This window comes from Trachypithecus francoisi, unplaced genomic scaffold (assembly GCF_009764315.1).
Source record: "Trachypithecus francoisi isolate TF-2019V2 unplaced genomic scaffold, Tfra_2.0 Lachesis_group12, whole genome shotgun sequence".
Taxonomy (NCBI): Eukaryota; Metazoa; Chordata; class Mammalia; order Primates; family Cercopithecidae; genus Trachypithecus; species Trachypithecus francoisi.
Genome location: NW_022681457.1, coordinates 6,553,523 through 6,578,468, shown reverse-complemented (window position 1 = coordinate 6,578,468; position 24,946 = coordinate 6,553,523). Strand labels below are relative to the sequence as shown.

The window sequence follows — 24,946 nt, the reverse complement described above, 5'->3', positions numbered from 1 at the left end:
TGAGACACAAGGTACAGGCTTGGACCTGGAGGTGAAATGAGAATGAAAATGGGCAGAGTTACGTATGAATTATGGACGTTGCAGAGAAGAATGAAAGGACAGTGGCCGGGTGCAGTAGCTCACTCCTGTAATCCCAGCACTGTGGGAGGATGAGACAGGTGGATCACCTAAGGTCAGGAGTTCAAGACCAGCTTGGCCAATATGGCAAAACCCCATCTCTACTAAAAATACAAAAAAAAAAAAAATTAGCCTGATGTGGTGGTGCACAGTCCGTAACCCCAGTTACTCAGGAGGCTGAGGCACAGGAATTGCTTAAACCCAGGAAGTGGAGGTTGCAGTGAGCCAAGATCATGCTACTGTACTCCAGCCTGGGCAACAGAGTGAGACTCCATCGCAAAAAACAAAAAAAGGGTTGCGATGGGAATGAGAATAGGGTCAAGTTTCAGGAAGAGGATGGGGTTTGGTTTGGAGTAGGGTCTGGGGTTAATAATGGTGAGGGATTGGGGTAGGGTTTGGGAATGAGAATGAGAATGGAGTTAGATTTGAGGGTAGGAGGGGATTAAGGGTTGGAACTGGGAATAAGGATGGTATTGAGTTTGGGAATTAGAATGACGTTAGGTTTGGGGATGGGGTCGAATTGGGGGCTGGGGTTGAGTGTGAAGTTGGGACTGAGAATGGAGTTCTATTTGAGGATGGGGATGGGCTTAAATTAGGGGTTGGAACTGGGGTGGATATTACAAATAGGGATGGGATTGGGTTTGGAGTTGTATTCAGGAATGGGAATAGGGTTAACTTTGGGAATAGGGATGGGTTGAACTTGTGGTTGGAACTGGGCTTGATATTGAATTTGGGGATGGGGTTGGGTTTGGGGTTAAGGATGGCTTTGGGTTTGGGAGGGGGTCAGGGTTACAGATAGGCTGCGTGCTCTGACCTGCTACTCACTGCACACCATGGCAGATTTCTGGAAGCTTTTCCGGAGACCTTGCCTGCTCATGGCCTCTGCCACCTCTGGGAGCCTGCGCTCATGAATTGGTTCTCAGAGTGATGCGGATCTGAGTGAAGGATGGGGGCTGCCAATTGGAGTCTCTCCAATAAAGGAGAGGAACCAACCTCCCAGGTCATTTCCCATTCTACACATTGCCAGCTGTTCTGGGACTGCTGGCCCAGTTGATCTTCAAGACAGAGGTCCTCTTCCAGACTATTCCCTGTGTATTAGTCTATTCTCACACTGCTATAAATAACTGCCTGGCTCACGCCTGTAATCCCAGCACTTTGGGAGGCCAAGGCAGGCAGATCATCTGAGGTCAGGAGTTCAAGACCAGCCTGTCCAACATGGTAAAAACCCAAAAACCTACTAAACCTGAAATCTACTAAAAATACAAAAATTAGCTGGGTGTAGTGGTGGGCACCTGTAATCCCAGATACTCGGGAGGCTGAGGCAGGAGAACTGCTTGAACCCAGGAAGCGGAGGTTGCAGTGAGCCGAGATTTTGCCACTGCCCTCCAGCCCGGGTGACAGGAGTGAGGCTCTATCTCAAACAACAACAACAACAGCAATAACAAAAGCTGCCTGAGACTTGGTAATTTGTAAAGGAAAGAGGTTTATTTGATTCACAGTTCAACATGGCTGGGGAGGCCTCAGGAAACTTACAGTCAAGGCAGAAGGTGAAGGGAAAGCAAGGTACCATCTTCACAGGGTGGCAGGAGGAAGTGCCAAGCCAAGGCAGGAAGAGCCCCTTAAAAAACCACTATATCGTGAAACCCCGTCTCTACTAAAAAATACAAAAAACTAGCCGGGCGAGGTGGCGGGCGCCTGTAGTCCCAGCTACTCGGGAGGCTGAGGCAGGAGAATGGCGTGAACCCGGGAGGCGGAGCTTGCCGTGAGCTGAGATCCGGCCACTGCACTCCAGCCCGGGCCACAGAGCGAGACTCCGTCTCAAAAAAAAAAAAAAAAAAAAAACCACTATATCTTGTGAAACCTCACTATCACAAGAACAGCGTGGGGGAACCCGCCCCGTGATTCAATTACCTCCACCCGGTCTCTACCTAGACATGTGGGGATTATGGGGATACAATTCAAGATGACATTTGGGTAGGGACACAAAGCCTAACCATATCACCCTGTTTCACAGAGGCCAAGTTTTCCTGGGTCTTCTACCTGGGCTGTGGTACCTTCACCTTACACCTGCTCGCAAGTGAGGTGTTGCCAGGACCTGACGTTGGTGTGGATGGAAGAGGCTAGCGTCTGGGGGGCTGGAGAACCCTGGACTGAAATCCTTATGTCTCCCAACACCCTCTAGGCCCCCCGATCCTGGTGATAAAGGCCACCAGGCTGGAGCCCCCAACAAAGCAGAGATGCCACTGAACGCATTATATCAGATGAGGATGTGGGTATGTCTGCCTCTCTGCAAACCTTTCAGAATTGTGATTCTCTGCTGTTTATCTGCCCTCGGCATATGCTCCAAACGGCAGCCCAGGATTCTGAGCTCCCACCCGCCCCTTCAACCCTCAGGACCTGCAGTTCAGGCCCCCAGCTCCTTCCTCCTTAAGCCCCAGGAGTTCTAACTCCCAAGCTCCCCGCCTTTAGTAGAGACCCTGGACTTGGGGCCTTCCTCCTCCAAAATGGAAGACTGCAGAACCCACAGGAAAGCATGACACATCGCCAACTGTCCCCTCCAGCCACATCTCCCCTCCCACTTAACGCACACCCTAGCCTGATTGGCTTCCTCCCACCTCAGGGTCCCCAAGCGTCTCTCTCTCTCACCTCTTCCAGGAAGCCCCAACTTGGTGTTGAAGGTTCCAGGGGTGAGAGCTGTAGAACCTGTGACAGAGGCAAGTTCTAAACCACCACCCAAACCACTGATGATCTGACACCCTCAGTGCCCTCCCCCACCACACACTAAGTGGGGAACCGGACCCCAGGGAGGGGAGGGAGGACGTTGCCTGTGCAATCCAGGAAGGGAGGGTATGAAAAGTCAGCTACCGGGAACTGTGTGAAACCAAACCAGCCTCATCTGACAAAGCACAGGACCCCTCACTGCCCTGACTGCTTGTTGGTCTCTCTTTGTTGAGCTCCGAGGACCCAGGAGTCTGGGGCCACAGCCTCCTTCCCTCTGAGATTCAACAGTCTGATCAGCAGCCTCTTCCTCCTCCAGGATCCAGAAGCCCCGCGCTTACCCCCATGGAGCCCTGCCGGTCCCTGGCCCTGCTTGTGGGCTTCCTGGGCCTGATGTTCTGCCTGATTGCTTTGAGCACCGATTACTGGTTTGAGGCTGTGGGTCCCATCCACTCAGCTCACTCGGGCCTCTGGCCAACGGGGCATGGGGACATCATAGCAGGTAAGGGGAATGGGTGTCCTGCGGAGGGGTTGCCAGCGGGGATGGGTGTTCAGTGGTCTTCTCCCGATCAGGCTACATTCACGTGACGCAGAGCTTCAGCATTCTGGCTGTCCTGTGGGGCCTGGTGTCCGTGAGCTTCCTGGTCCTGTCCTGCATCCCCTCACTGTCCACCCCAGGCCACGGCCCCCTTGTCTCAACCATCACAGCCTTTGCTGCAGGTAAGGACTCTGGACTGGACTGGGGCATCGGGAGTCAGTGAATTCCTGCCAAAGGGTTGAGCTATCTCTCTTGTCCTTGCCCCCAGCCCTCTCCATGGCGGTGGCCATGGCGGTGTACACCAGCGAGCGGTGGGACCAGCCTCCACACCCCCAGATCCAGGCCGCCTTCTCCTGGTCCTTCTACCTGGGCTGGGTCTCAGCTATCCTCTTGCTCTGCACAGGTGACTATCCTGCCCACTGCCCTGGGGAGCTTGGGAGGGCCAACAGGGGGCCCTGAGGATGAAGGGCAGGGGCAAGTGCTTAAACTCTTTCTGGCCTCTCAGGTGCCCTGAGCCTGGGTGCTCACTGTGGCAGCCCCCGGCCTGGCTATGAAACCTTGTGAGCAGAAGGCAAGAGTGGCAAGATGAGTTTTGAGCGTTGTATTCCAAAAGCCTCACCTGGAACCTCCGGAAAGTCTGGTCCTACATCCACCCCACCCTTCCAGCCCTTCCCCAGCCCCTCCACTTGTTTCTTCATTCATTCAACAAAATTTGGCTGGAATCTGGCTACTCTGAGATTAATTCTGCCAAGACCGAAGCCAACCATCTGCCAGCTCCATGGCAGGAACTGAGCACCAAGGGAAGGTGACAGCCCCCGAGGCCGACCAGCCTGCAGGGCGCTCCTGCCCAGCGCAACTGTCTGGCCCGTGTGGATACAGGCTCCAACCTGGGTGTATCTCTCCCCTTCTCCAGCACTTTTCTTTCTCCCTGTGTCTTTCTCCCTTTAGCTGGCTCTCTTTCCTTCTCTCTCCCTCTCTGATTTTGTACCCCTTGCCAGAACTCGGCCCTTCTTTGCACGCAGTCTCTCTCAGTTCTCTTTGCACATTTCCCCATGCTTGGGACACTAGCACGGGTCAGACCCAGGCCCTGCCCACCAGGGGCTCAGTCTGTGGGTTGGTGGGGAGGAGGCACTTACAGACCAGAAGCAGTTAATACAGGCCAGATAGCAGTCCCAGTGCAGGGAGAACGCCAGAAAAAGACTAACCATATTGTGGAGGGATGGAGACGACTTTTCTGAAGAGAGAATGTTTAGGGGCTTCTTAAGGGCCAAGGAAAGGTAATATCCAGGCAGAGGGGCCCAAAGACGAATGTGCAGAAAAGTCAGGAGTCTTGTGGGAATGAAGAACAGTAATGTACGGCCAGGATATAGAATGTTGGAGGCGGGAGATGGAAAGTGAAGAGGGAGAGGCAGGTGGGGGTTACGGCCTCTAATGTCATGCTGGATTTTCTCTTGAGCATGATGGGGAGTTGGGAAAAAATTGTGGGCAGGGGAGGGACAATGTCAGCTCTGGGTGCCAGATAGACCCCCCTGTAGACATGAAGGGGAGGCCAGAAGGTCAGGGAGGAACTTGGCAATGCAACAGGTGGGACATGATGAGGCCTGACCTGGAACCAGGAAAGGAGGGAATGAGCCGGACAGATTCAGGGGCAGGAGGAGCAGGACTTGGGGACCCAAGGGTTTTCAGGGTGAGGGGCAAGAAGAAGGTGAGGACAGTGCCCAAGGGTCTGGCTCGATGAACTGGATGGGATGGCAAGGCCATCCCTAATATGGTGGAAGACACTAAGCTCAGATGGAATATGGTTGACGATTAAGGCACTGAGGGGCAGCCAGGAGCAGGTGAGAATTTGAGTCGGGCTCAGGGGAGAGACCTTGGGTTGGAGATAGAATTTTGGATGGAGCATTAAAGAGCACTCAAACTTTGGCAGTGAGGAGGCTTGCCTGGCAAGGGAGTACAGGGTGGAGCTTCAAGGGATACCCAGATTTACAAGTGAAGGGGACATGGCAGAGGAGCAGAAGTCTGCAGTTAGATAGCTGGGGACCTGGAAAGCTTCTGGGGTGCCTAGAATGTCAAGGGAAGAGAAGTTTCTTTTTTTTTATTGAGACGGAGTCTGGTTCTATCACCCAGGCTGGAGTGCAATGGTGTGATCTCAGCTCACTGCAACCTCCACCCCCTGGGTTCAAGCAGTTCTCCTCCCTAAGCCTCCCGAGTAGCTGGGATTACAGGCGTGCACCACCACACCTGGCTAATTTTGTTGTCTTGTTTTTTGTTTTTTGTTTTTTTTGAGATGGAGTCTTGCTCTGTCGCCCAGGCTACAATGCAATGGCACGATCTCAGCTAACTGAAACCTCCACCTCCCGGGTTCAAGTGACTCTTCTGCCCCGCATCCCAAGTAGCTGGGATTATAGGCACCTACCATCACTCCCGGCTAGCCTGGTTAATTTTTGTATTTTAAGTAGAGACAGGGTTTTGCCACATTGGTCAGGCTTGTCTCAAACTCCTGACTTCAGGTGATCTGCCCACCTCAGCCTCCTAAAGTGCTGGGATTACAGGCATGAGCCACTGTGCGCTTGGCCAAGGGAAGAGAAGTTTCTAAGAAAGGGCTGGGAGTGGTGGCTCACACCCATAATGTCAGTGTTTTGGGAGGCCAAAGTAGGAGGATTGCTTGAGCCCACCAGTTTGAGACCAGCTTGGGCAACACAGCGAGACCCCATCTCTACAAAAAATCTTAAGAAAATTAGCCAGGTGTGGTGGCACATGCCTGTAGTTCCAGCTACTCGGGAGGCTGAGGCAGGAGGTTTCCTTGAGCCCAGGAGTTCAAGGCTGCAGTGAGCTGTGATAGTGCCACTGCACTCCAGCCTGGAAGAGAGAAATGGCTCACACCTGTATTCCCGGCACTTTGGGAGGCTGAGGCAGGCAGATCACGGGGTCAGGAGGCCGAGACCAGCCTGGCCAATATGGTGAAACCCTGTCTCTATTAAAGATACAAAAATTAGCCAGACATGGTGGTGTGTGCCTGTAGTCCCAGCTACTTGGGAGGCTGAGGCAGAAGAATTGCTTGAACCCAGGAGGTGGAGGTTGCAGTGAGCCGAGATCATACAATAATAATAATAATGATAAAAGAAGGACTTGGCTTACCATGTAATGGCCCCCAAAGCTGCTGTCTGAATCTAAGCTGTCACTAAGTTGCGAGCTGCTGGGGTGTATGTGTATGGTTGTGGGGGGAGTGAATATCCCTTTAAACAGCCACTGGGGAGGGGGTTCTGGAACCCCCCGGCCTCATAGAGACCCAGCCTCCCTCCCCCCATCTCTCTGGGCTCTGTGTCTAAGGAGCCCTGGGGCGCTGGGTGTGAGTCACTTAGGTGGGCGTGTGTGGAGGGGCGTCTGGGGAGGGCACTGAACAGGCTGAAGGGGCATTCCGCTGTGGGGAGACATCTCTGGGAAGAGAGGTTCCTCACAGCAAAGCCTGTGGTGAAGGTCTCAGAGGCCTCTCAGGGGAAGTCTCAGGGTCCCCAGGAAGGGGAACGAGGTCTGGAGGGAGGAGGTTGTGGGTCCTCAGGCATGCTTGTTGAGGGAGGGGGGTCTTCAGGTTCCCAGAAGCAGGGACCTCAGGCAGGAGTACTAGGGGAGGAGTGTGGAGGAAGCGGGCTCCTAAGCTGGGGGCCTCGGGGTAGGAAGGGCCTGGGCCCATCCTGCCCCTGTGGCCCCCAGCTGCAGCCTCAGTGGCATGGGGGTGAAGGGGAGCCTCCAGAGAGGGGGCATTCTGCTCAGCCTCGTGGCCAACGTCCTCATGGTGCTCTCCACGGCCACCAACTACTGGACCCGCCAACAAGAGGGCCACAGTGGCCTGTGGCAGGAATGCAACCGCGGCATCTGCTCCAACATCCCCTGCCAGAGTGAGGCTCCGCCCGCCCAGATGTCAGAGGGCACTTCAGACTCCCAGGGCTCGGGACACACTGCTGGGCCCATGGCGAGACGCCCACCCCTTCCACCCCGGGCTCAGTTGCAGCTGTCCCTCCTCGGCCGAAGCCGCCACGAACCCCGCCCCTCGACTTGTGGGCTTGTCCCTGACCCCCTCCCCGTCCCGGTCGCGGCAGTAACCGCAGGTCCTGATGTGACCTCCAAGTCTCCGTCCAAACGCCTGACTCCGGGTCAGGGGAGCTCAGTTCCTGGTCACACACCGGGTTGGGTGGAGGAGACAGGAGAGCTTCCGGTTGCGGCCGAACCCGTAGCTGCTGGGGCGACGCCCGCGGGGGCTGATGCGCCCGCTCTCCCCAGCCACGCTGGCCGTGACTGCGGCGTGCATGGTGCTAGCGGTGGGTGTCGGCGTGGTGGGCATGGTGATGGGACTGCGGATTCGGTGCAACGAGGGCGAGTCGCTGCGGGGCCAGACCACGAGCGCCTTCCTCTTCCTCGGCGGTGAGACTGCAGCCCCCCGGCCGGGGCCGGCAGGCGGGGCGGGCCTGGGGTGATGGAGGGGCCTGGTCACCAGGGGCGGGGCTTGAGGTACTCGTCAGGGATCCGAGGGGCGGGGCTGGAAGAAGCCGAGAAAGGTGGGCGGGGCTCGAGACAGAGTTCAGAGCGGGAGGTGCCGGAAGGGGCCTGGGCCAGAGGCGGGCCGAGAGCCGATAGGCGTGGTCTGATAGAAGGGGGCGGGTCTGTAGGGGCGTGGCCTGGGTGCAGCCCCACCAGGCCCCGCTAGCTCATCCTGCGGCTGGGCGGGGCCCAGGACTGCTGCTGCTGACCGCCTTGATAGGCTACACGGTGAAGAACGCGTGGAAGAACAACGTCTTCTTCTCTTGGTCCTATTTTTCTGGGTGGCTGGCCTTACCCTTCTCAATTCTCGCGGGTAACCTGCACAGCGGGAAGAGGGTGGAGGAGACTGCCCAGAAGACCCTCACCCAGAGGCTCCCCAGCTGCCCTTCCAGTAAACCCCGGGGACCTCTCAGGGACTCCCCAACACACTAACGACTCCCGCAGACCTGGCATTGACCCCCTTGGAGCCCCAAACCCCCGTCCCCGGGGCCCGCCAGGCCATCCGCCCCAGGGCCCACCTTCCTTTTCCCGCCCCGCGTCCCCTTCCCCCCAGGCTTCTGCTTTCTGCTGGCGGATATGATCATGCAGAGCACCGACGCCATCAGTGGATTCCCCGTGTGTCTGTGACTGCAGCTTGCCTGGGGCAGAATAAAGGAACGGCTTTTTTTTAGTGCTGCGGCTCCGCGTGCTTTTCTGGGGGTCGTGGGGATGCAGGCACGGGGTTGCATAGAGACTCAGGGAGGACATAAGGACACGAACCTATAGGGAACGTGGAGACGGGGAGACACAGACATGGAGACACAAGTCTCCAAGGATTGGAATGGGAACAGGGACATGTGGGAGGGGCGGGGCCAGGATGGGACGTGGGCTTTTGGAGAGGGTGTTGAGGGGCTGTGGGGACAACATGGAGGTGAAGTAGAGACATGGACAGGGGAGGATACGGATATGGAAAGGAAAGGGAACACGGGGATGGAGAGAGACCGACACGCGAGGATTCAGAGGCGTGGGAATACGAGTACTGCAACTTGGAGAGGCCGGAAAGAAGTGGGGGATCTGGAGAGGGAGAGCAGATCCGGGGATACCGGGAAGCGTTTATAGGACCGGGAGGATCTATAAACTCCGGGCGCGATTCCCTCCAGTGCTCGACCTTTCCCCTAGTTCTCTGCCCTGCCCCCTCGGCCAGGCCTTTCCTTCCCTCTCGGGGTCCGGCTGGCTCCCCGAGATCCGCTTCCCATTGGTTTGCGTTGCTTGCCACACCGCCCTTCCCTCCGGCCTCTCGATTGGTCCTCTGTCGGGGAGGCGGGCTCTGCAGTGGTTGACTGGCTGACCGTGCTGCGCGCAGGCGCAGAGAGGGGCGGGGTGGGGTCGGGTGTCTGGAAGAAGCGACTGAGGGTGCGGGCTGACCCTGTAGGTGGCTGCGGCGGGAAGATGGCGGAGCTGCGCGCGCTCGTAGCTGTCAAGAGGGTCATCGACTACGCCGTGAAGGTGACCGGGTCCCCCTCTCCCACATCCCTGAATCCCGCAGCCATGTACTTCCGGGGCCACGAGCGCACACTGGGTGGGGGTCTTCTTGTAACCCCCGACCTCTGCCGCTCTAACCCCCATACGTCAAAGTCACACCTGACGGCAAAAATCAAAAGAGTGAAGTTCTAACATCCGATCCCTCCGGGGTCACGGCCATGTTCTCTTTTCCCTCTTTCTGGATTCACTCTCTTGATAACTGTTCAGAGTGAGTTGCTTTCTCCATTTCTTACCCACTGGAAGAAGTCATGGTCCCTGTTTAACGCACGGAGAAACTGAGGCACAGAGAGGTCACCCAGCTAGAGAAGGGCAGAGCCGAGAGTTCTATGCAGGTTCCTCTGACTGCTTTCACCCACTGGGCTCCCTTGCTGACCTTTGTACTATTACCCGAAATGTGCTATAGGGAGTCAGACAGGGCCCTGTGGGGCCCCAGAAGCTGCTTGCCACCCTCCATAGCCACAGGGTGAGCCAGGAGGCTCTAGCTAGGGAGAGAGAAGTGTGTTTGCTAGAGGTGAAAGTTCAAGGAACCAACCTGCCTGAGCTGGGGATAGCTCACATTCTCCATGAAAGAGGTGGGGGAGGGCACTCTCTGAGCGCCTGGCTTGTCCCCAGAGGGAGGCTGGTGTGGACAGAGGTGAATCAGACACGGTCTCTCAGGTCCGCTTCTCTCAGTGCTTGGCCTGAACTGGACTGAAGATGGTGACTGTCCATCCACATCTGTCCTTCCCATCAGCCTGGGGACTTACCTCTGTGTCCCCAGCATTACCTAGCATGGGGCCTGGCACCCTGGAGGCCTCAGGGTGGGCGAAACCAGGGTCACAAAGTTGACACTGATACTGCCCCTGCCTGCTTAGGGAGTGGGCTGGGGAAGAGGGTACAGGAGCCAGACTTGAGCATGAAAGCATCAGCGATCATAGCAGCCAGCATTTAGTGGGTATTTACGTGCCAGGCATCCTTCCAAGTCTGTTGTAGAGATGAACCCATTCAGTCCTTTCAGTATCCTTTGTATTATTTATTATTTATTTTTATTTTTTGAGACGGAGTTTTGCTCATTTTGCCCAGGCTGGAGTGCAATGGTGCAATCTTGGCTCACTGCAACCTCCACCTCCCGGGTTGAAGTGATTCTCCTACCTCAGCCTCCCAAGTAGCTGGGATTACAGGCATGCGCCACCACACCCAGCTCATTTTTTGTATTTTTCGTAGAGATGGAGTTTCACCTTGTTGGTCAGGCTGGTCTCAAACTCCAGACCTCAGGTGATCCACCCGCCTCGGCCTCCCAAAGTGCTGAGATTATCGGCGTGAGCCACCGCGCCGGCTGACCCTTTGTACTATTAATTCCACTGGATAGATGAGGAAACAGGCCTGTCAGATCTCCCAGCCAGTAAGTGGCAGAGTTACAATCAAAACCCTGGGCAAGTCTGGCTCTAGACTCTGCTCTCCCATCTCCCTCAGTGCCCCCTGTCCTAATGATGCCTCTGACAGCACATGACAGGGATGTCGCCTCCAGCCCTTTTGAGACACATTCCTCTTGGGGTCCTGGGTCCCAACACTTGGTTTCCTCCCTGCTCTGACTGTTCGTTACTGTCACATCTTTGGACTCTTACAGCCCCCTGGGCATCCTCTATCCCAGCCCTCGCCTTCCCTGCCTGGCATGTCTGGGATTGGATCTGTCTCCCCCATGGTGCAGGCCCACGTTTTGACTCAGCTCTGGTCCCAGCATCACTCAGCGCAGAGCCTGGCACATGGATGTCTGTGATGTGCTCAGGGAGAGAACAGAGGGGAAGCGTGAAGGCAGTGTTGAATCAGCTCCTGTCCTTTCCAGAGGGTGCTGCCTTCCCCTCCCACAGTGCCCCAGGGCTCCCTGCATTACATCCTGTCTCACTGGATGTGTCTGTTGATGTCCTTTTCAGAACAAACGAGTGATTCAGACCCTGCCAGCTTCCTAAGCACCAGATTAGACCTGGGCAGTGTCCCACCCCCTTTCCCTTCTCCTCCCAAAGCTGTCAGTTCTCCACCCACCCCCCCACCACTCTGCCTGCCCCTATTGTCTCTTGGTCCCATTGTCTCACCTGGACTCTCACCCCGGTCCTCCCTCACTCCCAGTCTCTCCCCGTCAGAGCTGACCCTGCTCTCCCCTGCTCCCAGCCTGCCTGTGGCTCTCCAGCACCCTCAGGACAGAGTTGCAGCCCCTCTGCCTGGCATTTGGGATGCTTTGTGGTCCAGCCTCCTCTTCATGGTCTGCTTCAGCTGTCCACTTCCCTCCTTGGACCCTCCCTTACCCTTTGTGCTTCCACCACTGCGACCTACTCCTCCTGTCCTGACAGACCAGGCCGCGGCTCGCCCTTTCCATGCCTTCTTCCAGCACCACCCTCCTACCTCTGCTTTCTATCCTTTGTCCTGCCCAACTCCAACTCATGGATTATATCAAAATCGAATGATTCTCGGCCAGGTGCAATGGCTCACATCTCTAATCCCTGCACTTTGCGAGGCCGAGGTGAGTGGATCAGCTGAGGTCAGGAGTTTGAGACCAGCCAGGCCACCATGGTGAAACCCCATCTCTACTAAAAATTAAAAAATTAGCCAGGCGTGGTGGCACGTGTCTGTAATCCCAGCTACTCAGGAGGCTGAGGCAGGAGAATCGCTTGAACCTGAGAGGCAGAGGTTGCAGTGAGCCGGGATTGTGTCCCTGCACTCCAGCCTGGGTGATAGAGCTAGACTCAGTCTCAAACAAACAAACAAACAAATGATAAAACCAATTTAGTGATTCTCTCTGGCATCGCCTCCTCCAGGAAGCCCCTGACCCTACACCCTCAGGCTGCCTTGATATATCCCTGAGGGCTTCTGCAGTCACTAGGCTTGCTTCCATCAGCCCTCGCCAGACTGGATTGGGATCCTCTGTTGACCCCATGTTCCCCACTGCCCTACTCTATCATCCCCAGGTTGGTAGCTCCCTGCAGAGAGGGCCATGTCTGATCCACCTCTGTTCCCAGAATCACACGCTCACTCCCTGACCTCTTTCAACTCCCTGTGCAAACATCACCTTCTCTGGGAGGACTTCCCTGTTTGCCTCCTTAAAATCACAGGCCCCGGAGTCCCTGCGTTTTGCTGTGTTTTCCCCTATACTTTGCAACTAGGAACGGAGAGGAAAGTGTGTTTGCTAGAGATGAAAGTTCAAGGAGCCAACCTAACTGAGTGGAGGGAGTGGCTCACATTCTCCACAAAAGAGGCAGGAGCAGGGGGCACCCTCTGAGAGCCCAGCTTGTCCCCAGAGGGAAACTGGTGTGAACACTTTGTAATCCACAGTGTTATTTACTTATTGATTGCTCTGGTGTCTGTCGCCACTTCTGGAATTTGTGCCCCACGTGTGGGGAAGACAGTTTGATGTGGTCACTGCTTCCTGAGACTGGGTGCACTGCTAGAATAGTTCAGACCTCAGACTCCGAGCCCAGCGCCTGCATCCACTTCCTGCTGTGTGACCTTGAGGAAATTGCCTCACCACTCTGAGCGTTATTTTTCTACTCTGTACAGTGGGGATAATGGTAATATACTTTACTGAGTTGTAATGAAAATTAAATAAGCCCTTGGAGTTTCTTTCTCTGTTTGTTTGTTTGAGATGGAGTCTCGCTCTGTCACCCAGGCTGGAGTGCAGTGGCACAATCTCGGCTCACTGCAGCCTCCGCCTGCAGTGATTCTCCTGCCTCAGCCTCCTGAGTAGTAGGGATTACAGGTGCGCGCCATTACACCCGGCTAATTTTTGTATTTTAAGTAGAGACAGGGTTTCATGATGTTGGTCAGGCCAGTCTTGAACTCCTGACGTCAGGTGATCTGCCCATCTTGGCCTCCCAAAGTGTGGGGATTACAGGCTGGAGCCACCGCGTCCCGTCTAAATAAGCCCTTGGAACAGTGCCTGGCACACAGTGACACTGGAGTCCACCATGGATGGAGCATGCAGCAGAGACAGGAGTGGCTGGAGGCGGGGCTGGGATTGGGGCAAAGCCAGGGAGGCCCTTACCCAGAGCACAAAATTAAAAGGGAGCCCCAAATCTCAGCAATGAAGATGAACACAATTTTAACACGGGAGGCCGAGGTGGGTGGATCACTGGAGGTCGGGAGTTTGAGACCAGCCTGGCCAACATCTTGAAACCCTGTCTCTATTAAAAATACAAAAAAGTAGCTGGACGTGGTGGTGGGCGCCTGTAATCCCAGCTACTCCGGAGGCTGAGGCAGGAGCATGGCTTGAACTGGGGAGGCGGAGGTTGCAGTGAGCCGAGATCACGCCACTGCACTCTAGCCTGGATGACAGAGCAAGACTCCATCTCAAAAAAAAAAAAGAAAGAGGATTGTGGTAGGCCAAGAAATACCCTCTAAAGCAGCCAGGTTTCAATCCCTGGTACCTGAGAAGGGATAATCACTTAGAAACAGGGTCTTTGCAGGCTGGCCGTGGTGGCTCACGCCTGGAATCCCAGCACTTCGGGAGGCCGAGGAGGGCAGATCACCTGAGGTCAGGAGTTTGAGACCTGGCCAACGTGGTAAAACCCTGTCTCTACTAAAAATACAAAAATTAGCTGGGTGTGCTGACGCATGCCTGTAATCCCAGCTACTTGGGAGGCTGAGGCATGCGAATTGCTTGAACCCGGGAGGCAGAGGTTGCAGTGAGCCGAGATTTCACCACTGTACTCCAGCCTGGGTGACAGAGCGAGAGCCCATCTGAAAAAAAAAAATAGAAACAGGGTCTTTGCAGATGTGATTAAATTAAGCATCTTGAGATGGGGGCATTATCCTGGATTATTTAGGTGGGCCCTAAATGCCATCTCAAGAGTCCTTATAAGAGAGAGACAGAGGGAGACTAGACACACAGAGAGAGGAGAAGGCCGCATGAAGACAAAGCTGAGGATGCTGGCACTGAAGATAAAGCCATGCAGCCACAAGCCAAGAAGTGTCAGAGCAGAAGCTGGAGGAGGCAAGAAATGTGCTCCCCCCAGGGCCTGCAGACCCCTTGGTCTCACCCTGGTGAAACTGACTTTGGACTTCTGGGCTCCAGAGCTGTAAGATTCTAAGCCACTAAGTATGTGGCGATTTGTTACGGCAGCCGAGAGAAACTAATAGGAAGGTGGTTATTGGTCACGCTACACCCTGGTCCACACCGGAAGCCTCTCTCCCTGGCACATGATGGTGCCCCCAGGATCCAGCTTAGAGCCAGGCACACAGTAGGGCCCAGGATAGACAAAAACGATGTGCAGAAGCAAATGGGTGGGGTTTGCCACCCATTTCGTTGGAGCGAAAGTTTAATAAGCAAAAGAAGAAAGCTCTCCGTAGAGGAGAGGGGAGCCCAAGCGTGTTGCCATTTTTCCAGTTGATTCCAAAAGCTTTTATAAGAAACTCGAGCCATCTCTGTAGCTGTTTGAGTATCTTATCTGTAAAGCTGTCTGCATAACTCTCCGTTATCTGTGTAGTTGTGGGCATGTCTTTAGGCAAGCACAAAGCTCTGCTTCTCTTGTTTGGGTAACCGTGGGTTTGTTTTAGGTAAGCTCCGCCCCTCCCTGTGCAAGTTCCCACAGAGACCACAAGGTACATGCCTGAAAAGGGGAGGGAACTTTTCCTGGGAGCCTGTCAATCACACAAAGAACAAAAGGCTTCTGTGCTGGACCTGCCTGCTTGTCTGAGTTTTCCTCAGGCTGCTCTGTTGTTACCTGTAGCTGTGATTTTTCAGGCAGGCTGCTTCTCTGAGGACCAGCCTTAACTGTCTACCTAACTGATTTTTCCTTTTCTTCTCCTCTTTTGTATTTCTGTATCAGTGTGTTATGTATTTATATACACTTGGAGATATGGTAAAATGCACCTCTCACCGTGGGTTCCCATAAATACTGTAAATTTGAGAAACACTCTTTGAGGCCTGAGAGGAGCAGTGACACAGTAGGGATGATCAAGTCAGATGTCCCTGGTACCCAGGAATGGCTGGATGAGAGAAGGAGACAGGGTGACCTGCCCCTGCCTACAAGCTCTAACCCAGCTCTGTCCCTGAAGCTGTGTGACCCCGGACAAGGCCCTGCCCCTTTCCAGGCTGTTGTTATCCTCATCCAGCCTGGGACAGGGTTGGTGCTGAGGCCCCCACCTTCTTGCCTATTTCCTCCTGACCCCGCCCCCTCCCCTCCTGCTGAGCAGATCCGAGTGAAACCTGACAGGACCGGTGTGGTCACAGATGGCGTGAAGCACTCCATGAACCCCTTCTGTGAGATCGCAGTGGAGGAGGCTGTGCGGCTCAAGGAGAAGAAGCTGGTGAAGGAGGTCATCGCCGTCAGCTGTGGGCCTGCACAGTGCCAGGTGCTCAGGGTCTTGGGGTGGGGGCTGGACTTCTGGGTCTGAGGGAGGAGGGGCTGGGACCTGGACTCTGGGTCTGAGGGAGGAGGAGGCTGGAAGCCTGGACCCCTGGGTCTGAGGGAGGATGGGCTGATAGCCTGGTTTCCTGGGTCTGAGGAAGGAGGGGATGGGGGTCTGGACTGCTGGGTCTGAGGGAGGAGGGGCTGGGGGCCAGACTCGTGAGTCGCCCTGAGGATAGCCAAGTCAAGCCCCTCTGTCCTCGGCAGGAGACCATTCGTACTGCCCTGGCTATGGGTGCAGATCGAGGTATCCACGTGGAGGTGCCCCCAGCAGAAGCAGAACACTTAGGTCCCCTGCAGGTGGCTCGGGTCCTAGCCAAGCTGGCAGAAAAGGAGAAGGTGGACCTGGTGCTGCTGGGCAAGCAGGTAACTGTGGTCAGCCCTCCCTGTGCCCCCTTGCTCACCCCTGCTTGGGAGGAGGGTAGAGGAGATGTGGGGTGAGACAGCAGGTGGCCAGGCCCAGGGCATTCAGCCACTCCAGGCTGAGCAGCTTGGGACTTTGCTGACCTTCCTGACAGAGAGTTTGAGCAGGGAGGACAGAGTCCCTCTGGGTGTTGGAAAGATCCTCTTGGGCCAGGCACGGTGGCTCATGCCTGTAATCGCAGCACTTTGGGAGGCTGAGGCGGGTGGATCACTTGAGGTTGGGAGTTTGAGATTAGCATGGCCAACACGGTGAAACCCCATCTCTTCTAAAAATACAAAAATTAGCCGGGTGTGGTGGCGTGCACCTGTAATCCCAGCTACTTGGGAGGCTGAGGCATGAGAATCACTTGAACTTGGGTGGTGGAGGTTGCAGTGAGCCAAGATCGTACCACTGCACTCCAGGCACCACTGCACTCCTGCCTGGGAGCAGAGCGAGACTCTGTCTCAAAAAAAAAAAAAGAAAAGAAAAAAAGAAGAAAGATCCTTTTGGTTGAGTTTAGAGGCTGGAAGGCCGAGGTGATGGTCACGTGGGGAGAATGAGGCCTCGGCCTAAGGTGTCGGGACAGAGCAGAGACATGATGTGGCAGGAGAGACTGGGCTTAGCATGGGGAGGGAGGGCAGGGAGGAGGCAAGGACAGTGCCTGGGTCTGCCTTGGTAACACAGGTGAGAAACCCAGGAAGAACAGGAGGTTAGAGGAGGATCCTACACAGGGAGTGTGAAGAGCCCAGGAGACATTGATGCAGATTCAGGAGACAGTCCTGGGCTTGAAACAGAGACGTGAGAATTTTGGAGGGCACTGCAGGTGGCTCGGGTCCTGGCTAAGCTGGCAGAGAAGGAAAAGGTGGTCCTGGTGCTGCTGGGCAAGCAGTTAGCGGTGGTTCCGCTCTCCCTGTGCCCCCTTGCTCATCCCTGCTCGGGAGGAGGGTGGTGGAGATGTGGGGTGAGACAGCAGGTGGCCAGGGAGCTATGGGAGGTCTATGAGCAGAAGAGGGGTGGGATCAGCACTAGGTGCAGAAAAAGCCTCCCTGGGCTTCGAGAATGGACTGGAAGGGGAGATTGGAGGCCAGGAGTTAGGGAAGGAGGTTAGGGCTAGGTGAGGACCCGACCAGAACCTTCCCTGCCACACTGGTGCTGCCCACTGAGACAGGTACATGGGGCTCATCTGTGTCCCCAGGAGACCCTGGGGCACCACCTCTCCTCAGGGGTAGCTCATCTCATTTGAGGACACTCCTCATGGCCTCAACCAGGGGAAGGACAGAAGAGGGACGTCAGAAGAACCACAGGCAGATGGGAGTGAGAAGAGGCAGGGAATTAGGGATGGAGGCTGAGAAGGAAGACCAAAGATGGCAAGGTATGTCAAGCAGGGCACGGAGACAGCAGAGCACAGCAGGCTCAGGTAGAGCTGGGGCCCCCAGAGAGAGATGGAGATCCCAGGGCCAGGTCAGTTCTGGGACAAGGAGGAGGCTGGTGGGTCCAGATAGGTCATTGGGTGTCCTGCCCAGCCCTGAGAAAGTCAGAAGAAAACAGAGAGATTACCAACAGCAGGGGCATCAGAGTACAGATCAGCCAACTGTGGCAGAAGGGCCTACCTGGAGAACAGGCCAAAAAGGGTGGGGCTACCTGGGTGGGGCTGCAGAGGCCGAGGTGTTGGAAGCATGGTCTTAGCAGTCCCCTGCATTTGCTGGTGGTTCTCAGACTCCGATGTCCTACCTGTCCTGGGCCAGGGACAGTTCCTGGGGCCAGGACCTCCAGCTGGGGAAATGCCGGATGAACTGGTCATGATGCTGTTTGTTCTAGGAAACAGATTCACAACTCAAACTGGCTTAAGCCAGAAAGTGAATTTATTAGCTCATGTAAATCAGGGGCTTCAGGCACAGCTTGATCCAGGGCCACACATAAGCTGTAGGCTCCCCTCTACCTTAGCTTCACTGTCTGCATCTCCAAGCTCAGATCCCACCGGCCCAGGGACCCCAGCAGAAAGAAAGGAGCCTCTTTCCCAAGGGCTCCAGCAAACTCCCAGGGCTTACTCTTCTTTGGTGCAGCTTGAGTCATGTGCCCCTCCCTGAACCAATCACTGGGGTTGGGGCTAGAATGTCCTCGCTGGCCCAGATCCTCTTCATGCAGCTGCCCAGGGGCCACATAGGGTGGGATTCCTGAGAGGCTTTATACAGAAGGCAGAGACTTGGCGACAGGAATGCCAGGTGGCCCCACATGTCCCTGGACAAGTGGCTGCTTATCTCTGGGCCCAAGTGAGGGGATCGTTCTAGACCAAAAATCAGTGAACTATGGTCCATAGCGACCTCTGATTTATAAATAAAGCTATATTGGAACATCACCACATACGTTCATTTACATATTATTTATGGCTGCCTGTGCACTACAACAGCAGAGCTGAGTCACTGTGACAGAGACTGTATGACCTGCAAAGCCTAAAATATTTACTGCATTTTGCCAACCCGGCTGGATATGGTGGCTTGTACCTGGGGGATCATCTGAGGTCAGGAGTTCAAGACCAGCCTGGCCAACATGTTGAAATCTCGTTTCTACTAAAAATACAAAAATTAGCTGGGCGTGGTGGTGGGCACCTATAATCCCAGCTACTCAGAAGGCTGAGGCAGGAGAATTGCTTGAACCCGAGAGGCGGAGGTTGCAGTGAGCCAAGATTGCACCATTGCACTCCAGCCTGGGTGACAGAGCAAGACTCCATCTCAACAAGAAAAAAAAGAAAGAAAAAGTTGCCAAGCCCTGTTCTAGACAGAGGCCCGAATGGTCCATGAGCTCCACTGATTGTCATACAATCTCCTCTCTCTCCCCATTCAGGCCATCGATGATGACTGTAACCAGACAGGGCAGATGACAGCTGGATTTCTCGACTGGCCACAGGTGAGGCTGGAGCGGGGAGCACCTGCTGAGGGCCAGGCCCTCATCCCTCAAACTTCATTTCTGCCTCAGGGCCTTTGCATTTGCTGTTCTCTCCTCCTGGAACACTGCTCCCTCAGATTGCCTCATGACTTTCTTGTTCCCCTCCTTGAGATCTCTGCTGAGGTATCACCTCTTCAAAGGGGACTTTCTTGCCATCCTACGTGAAATACTCATGCCCACCTGGAATTGAATACTCAATTCCAGGTTCCCCAATCCCCATCTATGCCAGTCCAATATAAATGCAGGCTGGGGCCAGGCGCGGTGACTCAACGCCTGTAATCCCAGCACTTTGAGAGGCCGAGGCAGGCGGATCACTTGAGGTCAGGAGGAGTTTGAGACCAGCGTGGTCAACATGTTGAAACCCCATCTCTACTAAAAATGTAAAAATTAGCTGGATGTGGTGGCATGTGCCTGTAGTCCCAGCTACTCAGGGGGCTGAGGGAGGAGAACTGCTTGAACTCGGGAGGCAGAGGTTGCAGTGAGGCAAGATCGCACCCCACTGCACTCCAGCCTGGCAACAGAGGGAGGCTCCGACTCAAAAAAAGAAAAAAAATGCAGGCTGGGTATAGTGGCTCACACCTATAGTCCTAGCACTTTGGGAGGCCGAGGTGGGAGGATTACTTGAACCCTGGGGTTTGAGACCAGCCTTGGCAACACAGTGGGACCCCATCTCTACCAAGAAAGAAAAGTTAGCCGGGTGTGATGGCACATGCCTGTAGTCACAGCCACTCAGGAGGCCGAGGTGGGAGGATCCCTTGAGCCCAGGAGGTCAAGACTGAAGTGAGTTGGGATCATGCCACTGCACTCCAGCCTGGGTGAAAGAAGGAAACCCTGTCTCAAAAAAAAAAAAAGAAAGAAAGGCACATAGACAAATTTAAAATTTTTCACAGCTACATAAAAAAGTAAAAAGAAACAGATAAAATTATATTTTATTTCACCCCATTATATCTAAAATATTATCATTTTAACATGTGATCAACACAGAAAATATTGAGATACATATGCTTTATCAGCAGTGGGGTTATGTCCTGATAAACCCATCATAAATTGAAAATGTTATAACTCAAATAATGCATTTAATATGCTTAATCTACCAACATCATAGCCTACCTTAAACATGTCACAACACTTACGTTAGCCTACAGTGGGGTAAAATAATCTAACATAAAGCCTATTTTATAATAAAGTGCTAAATATCCCATGTAATTTATCAAATACTGTACTGGAACTAAAAAAACAGAATGGTTGTATGGGGTACTGGCCGTGTGGTTTCCACTGAATGCTGACCACTGTCACATCTTTGGAAAACTGAAAAATCTTAATTCAAACCACCATAAGCCAGGGACCATCTGTATTTTATGTTTTTTGGATTTTCTTTGTACTAAATCTTCAAAATTCAGCATGTATTTTATATTTACAGGACATCTCAATTCAGATGCTAAATTTCTATGAGAAACACACTCCTAAAGGTGACAGTTGAAGTAGATTTACACACCCAAGTTGTTCAAAACAAAACATTTGGCCGGGCGCGGTGGCTCAAGCCTGTAATCCCAGCACTTTGGGAGGTCGAGACGGGTGGATCGCGAGGTCAGGAGATCGAGACCATCCTGGCTAACACGGTGAAACCCCGTCTCTACTAAAAACTACAAAAAAACTAGCCGGGCGAGGTGGTGGCGCCTGTAGTCCCAGCTACCTGGGAGGCTGAGTCAGGAGAATGGCGTGAACCCGGGAGGCGGAGCTTGCAGTGAGCCAAGATGGCGCCGCTCACTCCAGCCTGGGAGACAGAGCGAGACTCCGTCTCAAAAAAAAAAAAAACAAAACAAAAAAACAAAACATTTTCCAGTAACTGCATTTCCAGTAGCTGCATTGGGTATCTGTGTTTTTGTTTTGTTTTGTTTTTTTAAAAAACAGCCTTATTGAGTTATTGACCTACAGTAAACTGCACATATCTAAGTTGCACAATTTGTGAAGTTTGCTTTTCTTAAACACTTTTATTTAGATAGAGATGGGGGTCTCACGATGTTGCCCAAGCTGGCCTTGAACTCCTGGGCTCAAGCAATCTGCTCACCTCAGCCCTCCAAAATTTGATAAGTTTTGATATGTGTTACATCCATGAAATCATCACCACAATCTTGAGAATGTATCTTGAATTCTCAGTATTTATTTATTTTTATTTTTTTGAGGTGGAGTCTTGTTCTGTCCCCAGGCTGGAGTGCAGTGGCGCGATCTCGGCTCACTGTAGCCTCTGCCTCCTGAATTTTAAGTGATTTTCCTGCCTCAGCCTCCCAAGTAGATCGAATTACAAGCGTGCATCACCATGCCTGGATAATTTTTGTATTTTCAGTAGTGGCAGGGTTTCGCCATGATGGCCAGGCTGGTCTCGAACTCCTCAAGTGATCCACTCGCCTTGGCCCCTCAAAGCGCTGGAATTACGGGCATAAGCCACTGTGCCTGGCCAAATTGTCAGTGTTTACATTTAAATAAAATTTAAAAATTCATTCCTCAGCTGCACTGGCCACATTTCAAGTGCTGGGCAGCCACACGCGGCCAGTGGCTAGTGGATGGGACAGCACATTCAAAACCATGATCCTGTTTTATCTTCAAAGCATTTATCACTATCTGACTAGCTTCTCTAACATTGCGCCCTTCTTGCTTTCATATCGTGTCTCATTTTCTTCTTATTCCTTCTGATCTGAAATGATCTCATTTGTGTGTGTGTGTTTCCCTGGTGACTGGTTGTCTTCCTGGCAGAATATGAGCCCACCCTAGCTGGTGCTGCACTGGTCGTGTTCACAGTGTATCTCCAGGGGCAGGTTCATAAGGGCACTAGGAGGAGGTTCTGAACGAAGGGATGTGATGTTCACACTAAGACCTGAAAGATGTTAATAAGTGGACAGGGAGAAAGGTCGTTAGACAAAGAGGAGTGTAGGTGGCATCAGTTACCAGGGGAGGAAATGTTGATTCAGGACTGAGAGGCAAAGGGACCTGGCCAGAGGATGGGGTCCCAGAAGGTGGTTTAAGGACCGGTGTGGACACACACAGTTCTGTTGTCAGTCCAGTGGAGGGGCCTCACGGGGGGCTGTTGGGAGTCAGATTGTCAGCTTTTGGATTTACCAGCTGTGGGTGGCAGTGGGCACGTAACTCAGCATCTCGCTGCCTCAGTTTTCCTCATCTGTAAAGTGGGGATAATAACATTTACCTCATAAAGTTCCTACGAGGATTCGATGATTGACCCATCAGTTGCTTAGCACAGAGCCCAGCACTCAGTACATGTTCGCTGTCAGGAAGGCAGGGAGGCCTCACTGGCAGCATCAGGACGTAGGACATCAGGACATACGCCGTGGCTCTCAGGAAAAGGAAAGTCACGCTCTCCCAGGTGTACAAGATCTATTCTAAACCTCATGGGACCCTGCATTGTTCGCTCCCTCATTCATTCACTCGTCCGTGCATGTACTCAGTAGTGTCATAAGCGGACTGCTCGGATCGGACCTGAATTAGCCTCACCTACTCTCCTCCTGCACTGTCCCTCCCCAGGGCACATTCGCCTCCCAGGTGACGCTGGAGGGGGACAAGTTGAAAGTGGAGCGGGAGATCGACGGGGGCCTGGAGACCCTGCGCCTGAAGCTGCCAGCTGTGGTGACAGCTGACCTGAGGCTCAACGAGCCCCGTTATGCCACGCTGCCCAACATCATGGTGAGGCGCTGGCCAGCGGGCACTGAGGCCCTGGGATTGGCAAGCACACTGCCAGCCCAGTGCCCCCTGGTGGTCGCATCGGGGGAGGGAAGGATCCAAGGGAGGTCTCGTACGCAAGAAGCCGTCACCTGGAGTTTGGCTGATAGAGGGTTTGCTGGGTCATCTCTGCCAATACCGAGAGTTCACGGGGTCTGCTTTGGCTAACAGGGAGGGCTTGCTGGTATCTAGGCCAGTAGGAAGGCATCGCTGGGTAGCAGACATTGTTCCCTTTGTCATTCCAGCCAGTGGAACAAGTTCACTGGGTCATCTTGGTTCATTAGGGAGGGTCCCCTTGGTAATTTTTGCCAGTGTGAAGTTATCGTGTAGATCATCTTGGCTAACTAGGAAGGGTGCATGGGGTCTCTTGGCTAACAGGTAGAGTTCACTAATCATCATGGCCAGTAGCAGGGGTTCGCTGGGTCATCTTGGCCAATATTAACAGTTTAGTGAGTCATCTCAGACAACGGAGAATATTCAGTGGGTCATTTCAACCAACAGGGAGAGTTCATTGGATCATCTCAGCCAATGGGGAAGGTTCAATGAGTCATTTCAGCCATTACAGAGTGTTCACTACATCATCTCCATTGTCTCAGCCTATAGGGAGGGTTCAGCGCATCGTCTCAGCCTATAGGGAGGGTTCAGCGCATCGTCTCAGCCTATAGGGAGGGCTCAGTGCATCATTTCAGCCTATAGGGAGGGCTCAGTGCATCATTTCAGCCTATAGGGAGGGTTCAGGGCATCATCTCAGCCTATAGGGAGGGCTCAGCGCTTCATCTCAGCCTATAGGGAGGGTTCAGGGCATCATCTCAGCATATAGGGAGGGCTCAGGGTATCATCTCAGCCTATAGGGAGGGTTCAGTGCATCGTCTCAGCCTATAGGGAGGGTTCAGTGCATCATCTCAGCCTATAGGGAGGGCTCAGTGCATCGTCTCAGCCTATAGGGAGGGCTCAGTGCATCGTCTCAGCCTATAGGGAGGGTTCAGCGCATCGTCTCAGCCTATAGGGAGCCTTCAGCATGTCATCTCAACCGGAAGTCCACTGAGTCATTACTACCAAAAGGATGGGTTTGCCAGTCTGTTGCAGCCGGTGAAGGGCTTCCTGAATTGGTTACCTAAAGAAGGACTGCTGCAATAGTTGGGCCTCCCAGGGCCTCCTAGCCAGCAGGAGTTTTCCACACCAGGTGTGGCCCTGTGAGAAGTTTTGTGTGTCCTGGCCAGTTGGTGGGTCCAGAGGGTTCAGTCCATGGGACTGGTCTGCAGGCATGGCACCCATGGGAAGGAGGTGGCAGGAGGGTGGCAGGGGTTCCACAGCCCTGTGAACAATGGCTTCCCATGTGCAGAAAGCCAAGAAGAAGAAGATCGAGGTGATCAAGCCTGGGGACCTGGGCGTGGACCTGACCTCCAAGCTGTCCGTGATCAGCGTGGAGGACCCGCCCCAGCGCACGGCCGGCGTCAAGGTGGAAACCACTGAGGACCTAGTGGCCAAGCTGAAGGAGATCGGGCGGATTTGAGCCCCTCCCAGAGATGGCAATAAAACTGACTCTCAACATCTATCTCTGTTAACTCATTTCCTAGAGACATTCAAGTAAATGTTGAATGAAGCAGGGGACAATGAGGACAAAGGCAGCTGTAATTCGGGGTGAAGTATGCTAGACGTGGAGGCACACTGGGCCCCTGGGAACCCAACTGGGGGACCTGACCTGGCCCAGCCCGTGGGGTCAGAGATTTCCCAGGGAGATGACTTCCACGTTGAGTGTTGGAACACAAATATCAGTGAGGTGGGTGAGAAGGGCTTTTATCCACAATGTTTGCAGGACGCTCAGGACACTCATTCTCTCTTGTGTCCCCAGTCGCAGCAGGGACACAGGAGAGAATGAGGCCAGAAGCTGCGGTTCTGGTGTGAGACACAGACAAGCCACAGAGAATCGAAACTTAGTGTGGCAATGAACTGCCTGGATCTACAGTCAGATTAGTTTTTTTTTAATTATATTTTTTTGAGACAGAGTCTTGCTCTGTTGCCCAGGCTTGCACCATCACACCTGGCTAATTTTTGTATTTTTAG

At 53.8% G+C, this 24,946-nt stretch overlaps 3 protein-coding genes across 6 annotated transcripts; all 3 read left to right on the top strand.

Moving 5' to 3' along the window:
• Positions 1 to 2,974: 2,974 nt before the first annotated feature.
• NKG7 (natural killer cell granule protein 7) lies at positions 2,975 to 4,099 on the top strand. Its single transcript, XM_033224295.1, has 4 exons — positions 2,975 to 3,337; positions 3,409 to 3,555; positions 3,642 to 3,776; positions 3,879 to 4,099. Exons 1-4 carry the CDS (start codon positions 3,181 to 3,183, stop codon positions 3,935 to 3,937), a joined length of 498 nt encoding a protein of 165 aa, XP_033080186.1. The 5' UTR covers positions 2,975 to 3,180; the 3' UTR covers positions 3,938 to 4,099.
• Positions 4,100 to 6,387: 2,288 nt separating this feature from the next.
• On the top strand, positions 6,388 to 8,580 carry CLDND2 (claudin domain containing 2). Of its 3 annotated transcripts, XM_033224292.1 has the most exons (4): positions 6,388 to 7,269; positions 7,652 to 7,792; positions 8,103 to 8,222; positions 8,463 to 8,580. In XM_033224292.1, exons 1-4 carry the CDS (start codon positions 7,101 to 7,103, stop codon positions 8,534 to 8,536), a joined length of 504 nt encoding a protein of 167 aa, XP_033080183.1. In that variant the 5' UTR covers positions 6,388 to 7,100; the 3' UTR covers positions 8,537 to 8,580. The 3 variants fall into 3 exon arrangements, with proteins under 3 accessions (XP_033080183.1, XP_033080182.1, XP_033080181.1); XM_033224291.1 differs by having other exon boundaries at positions 8,103 to 8,580; XM_033224290.1 differs by having other exon boundaries at positions 6,388 to 7,792; positions 8,103 to 8,580.
• A 653-nt stretch (positions 8,581 to 9,233) lies between these two features.
• On the top strand, positions 9,234 to 24,437 carry ETFB (electron transfer flavoprotein subunit beta). Of its 2 annotated transcripts, none has more exons than XM_033224293.1 (6): positions 9,234 to 9,394; positions 15,593 to 15,751; positions 16,015 to 16,173; positions 19,052 to 19,114; positions 22,688 to 22,846; positions 24,225 to 24,437. In XM_033224293.1, the coding sequence occupies exons 1-6, from the start codon at positions 9,338 to 9,340 to the stop codon at positions 24,393 to 24,395; spliced, it is 768 nt and encodes a 255-aa protein (XP_033080184.1). In that variant the 5' UTR covers positions 9,234 to 9,337; the 3' UTR covers positions 24,396 to 24,437. The 2 variants fall into 2 exon arrangements, with proteins under 2 accessions (XP_033080184.1, XP_033080185.1); XM_033224294.1 differs by lacking the exon at positions 9,234 to 9,394 and adding an exon at positions 9,497 to 9,638.
• Positions 24,438 to 24,946: the final 509 nt, after the last annotated feature.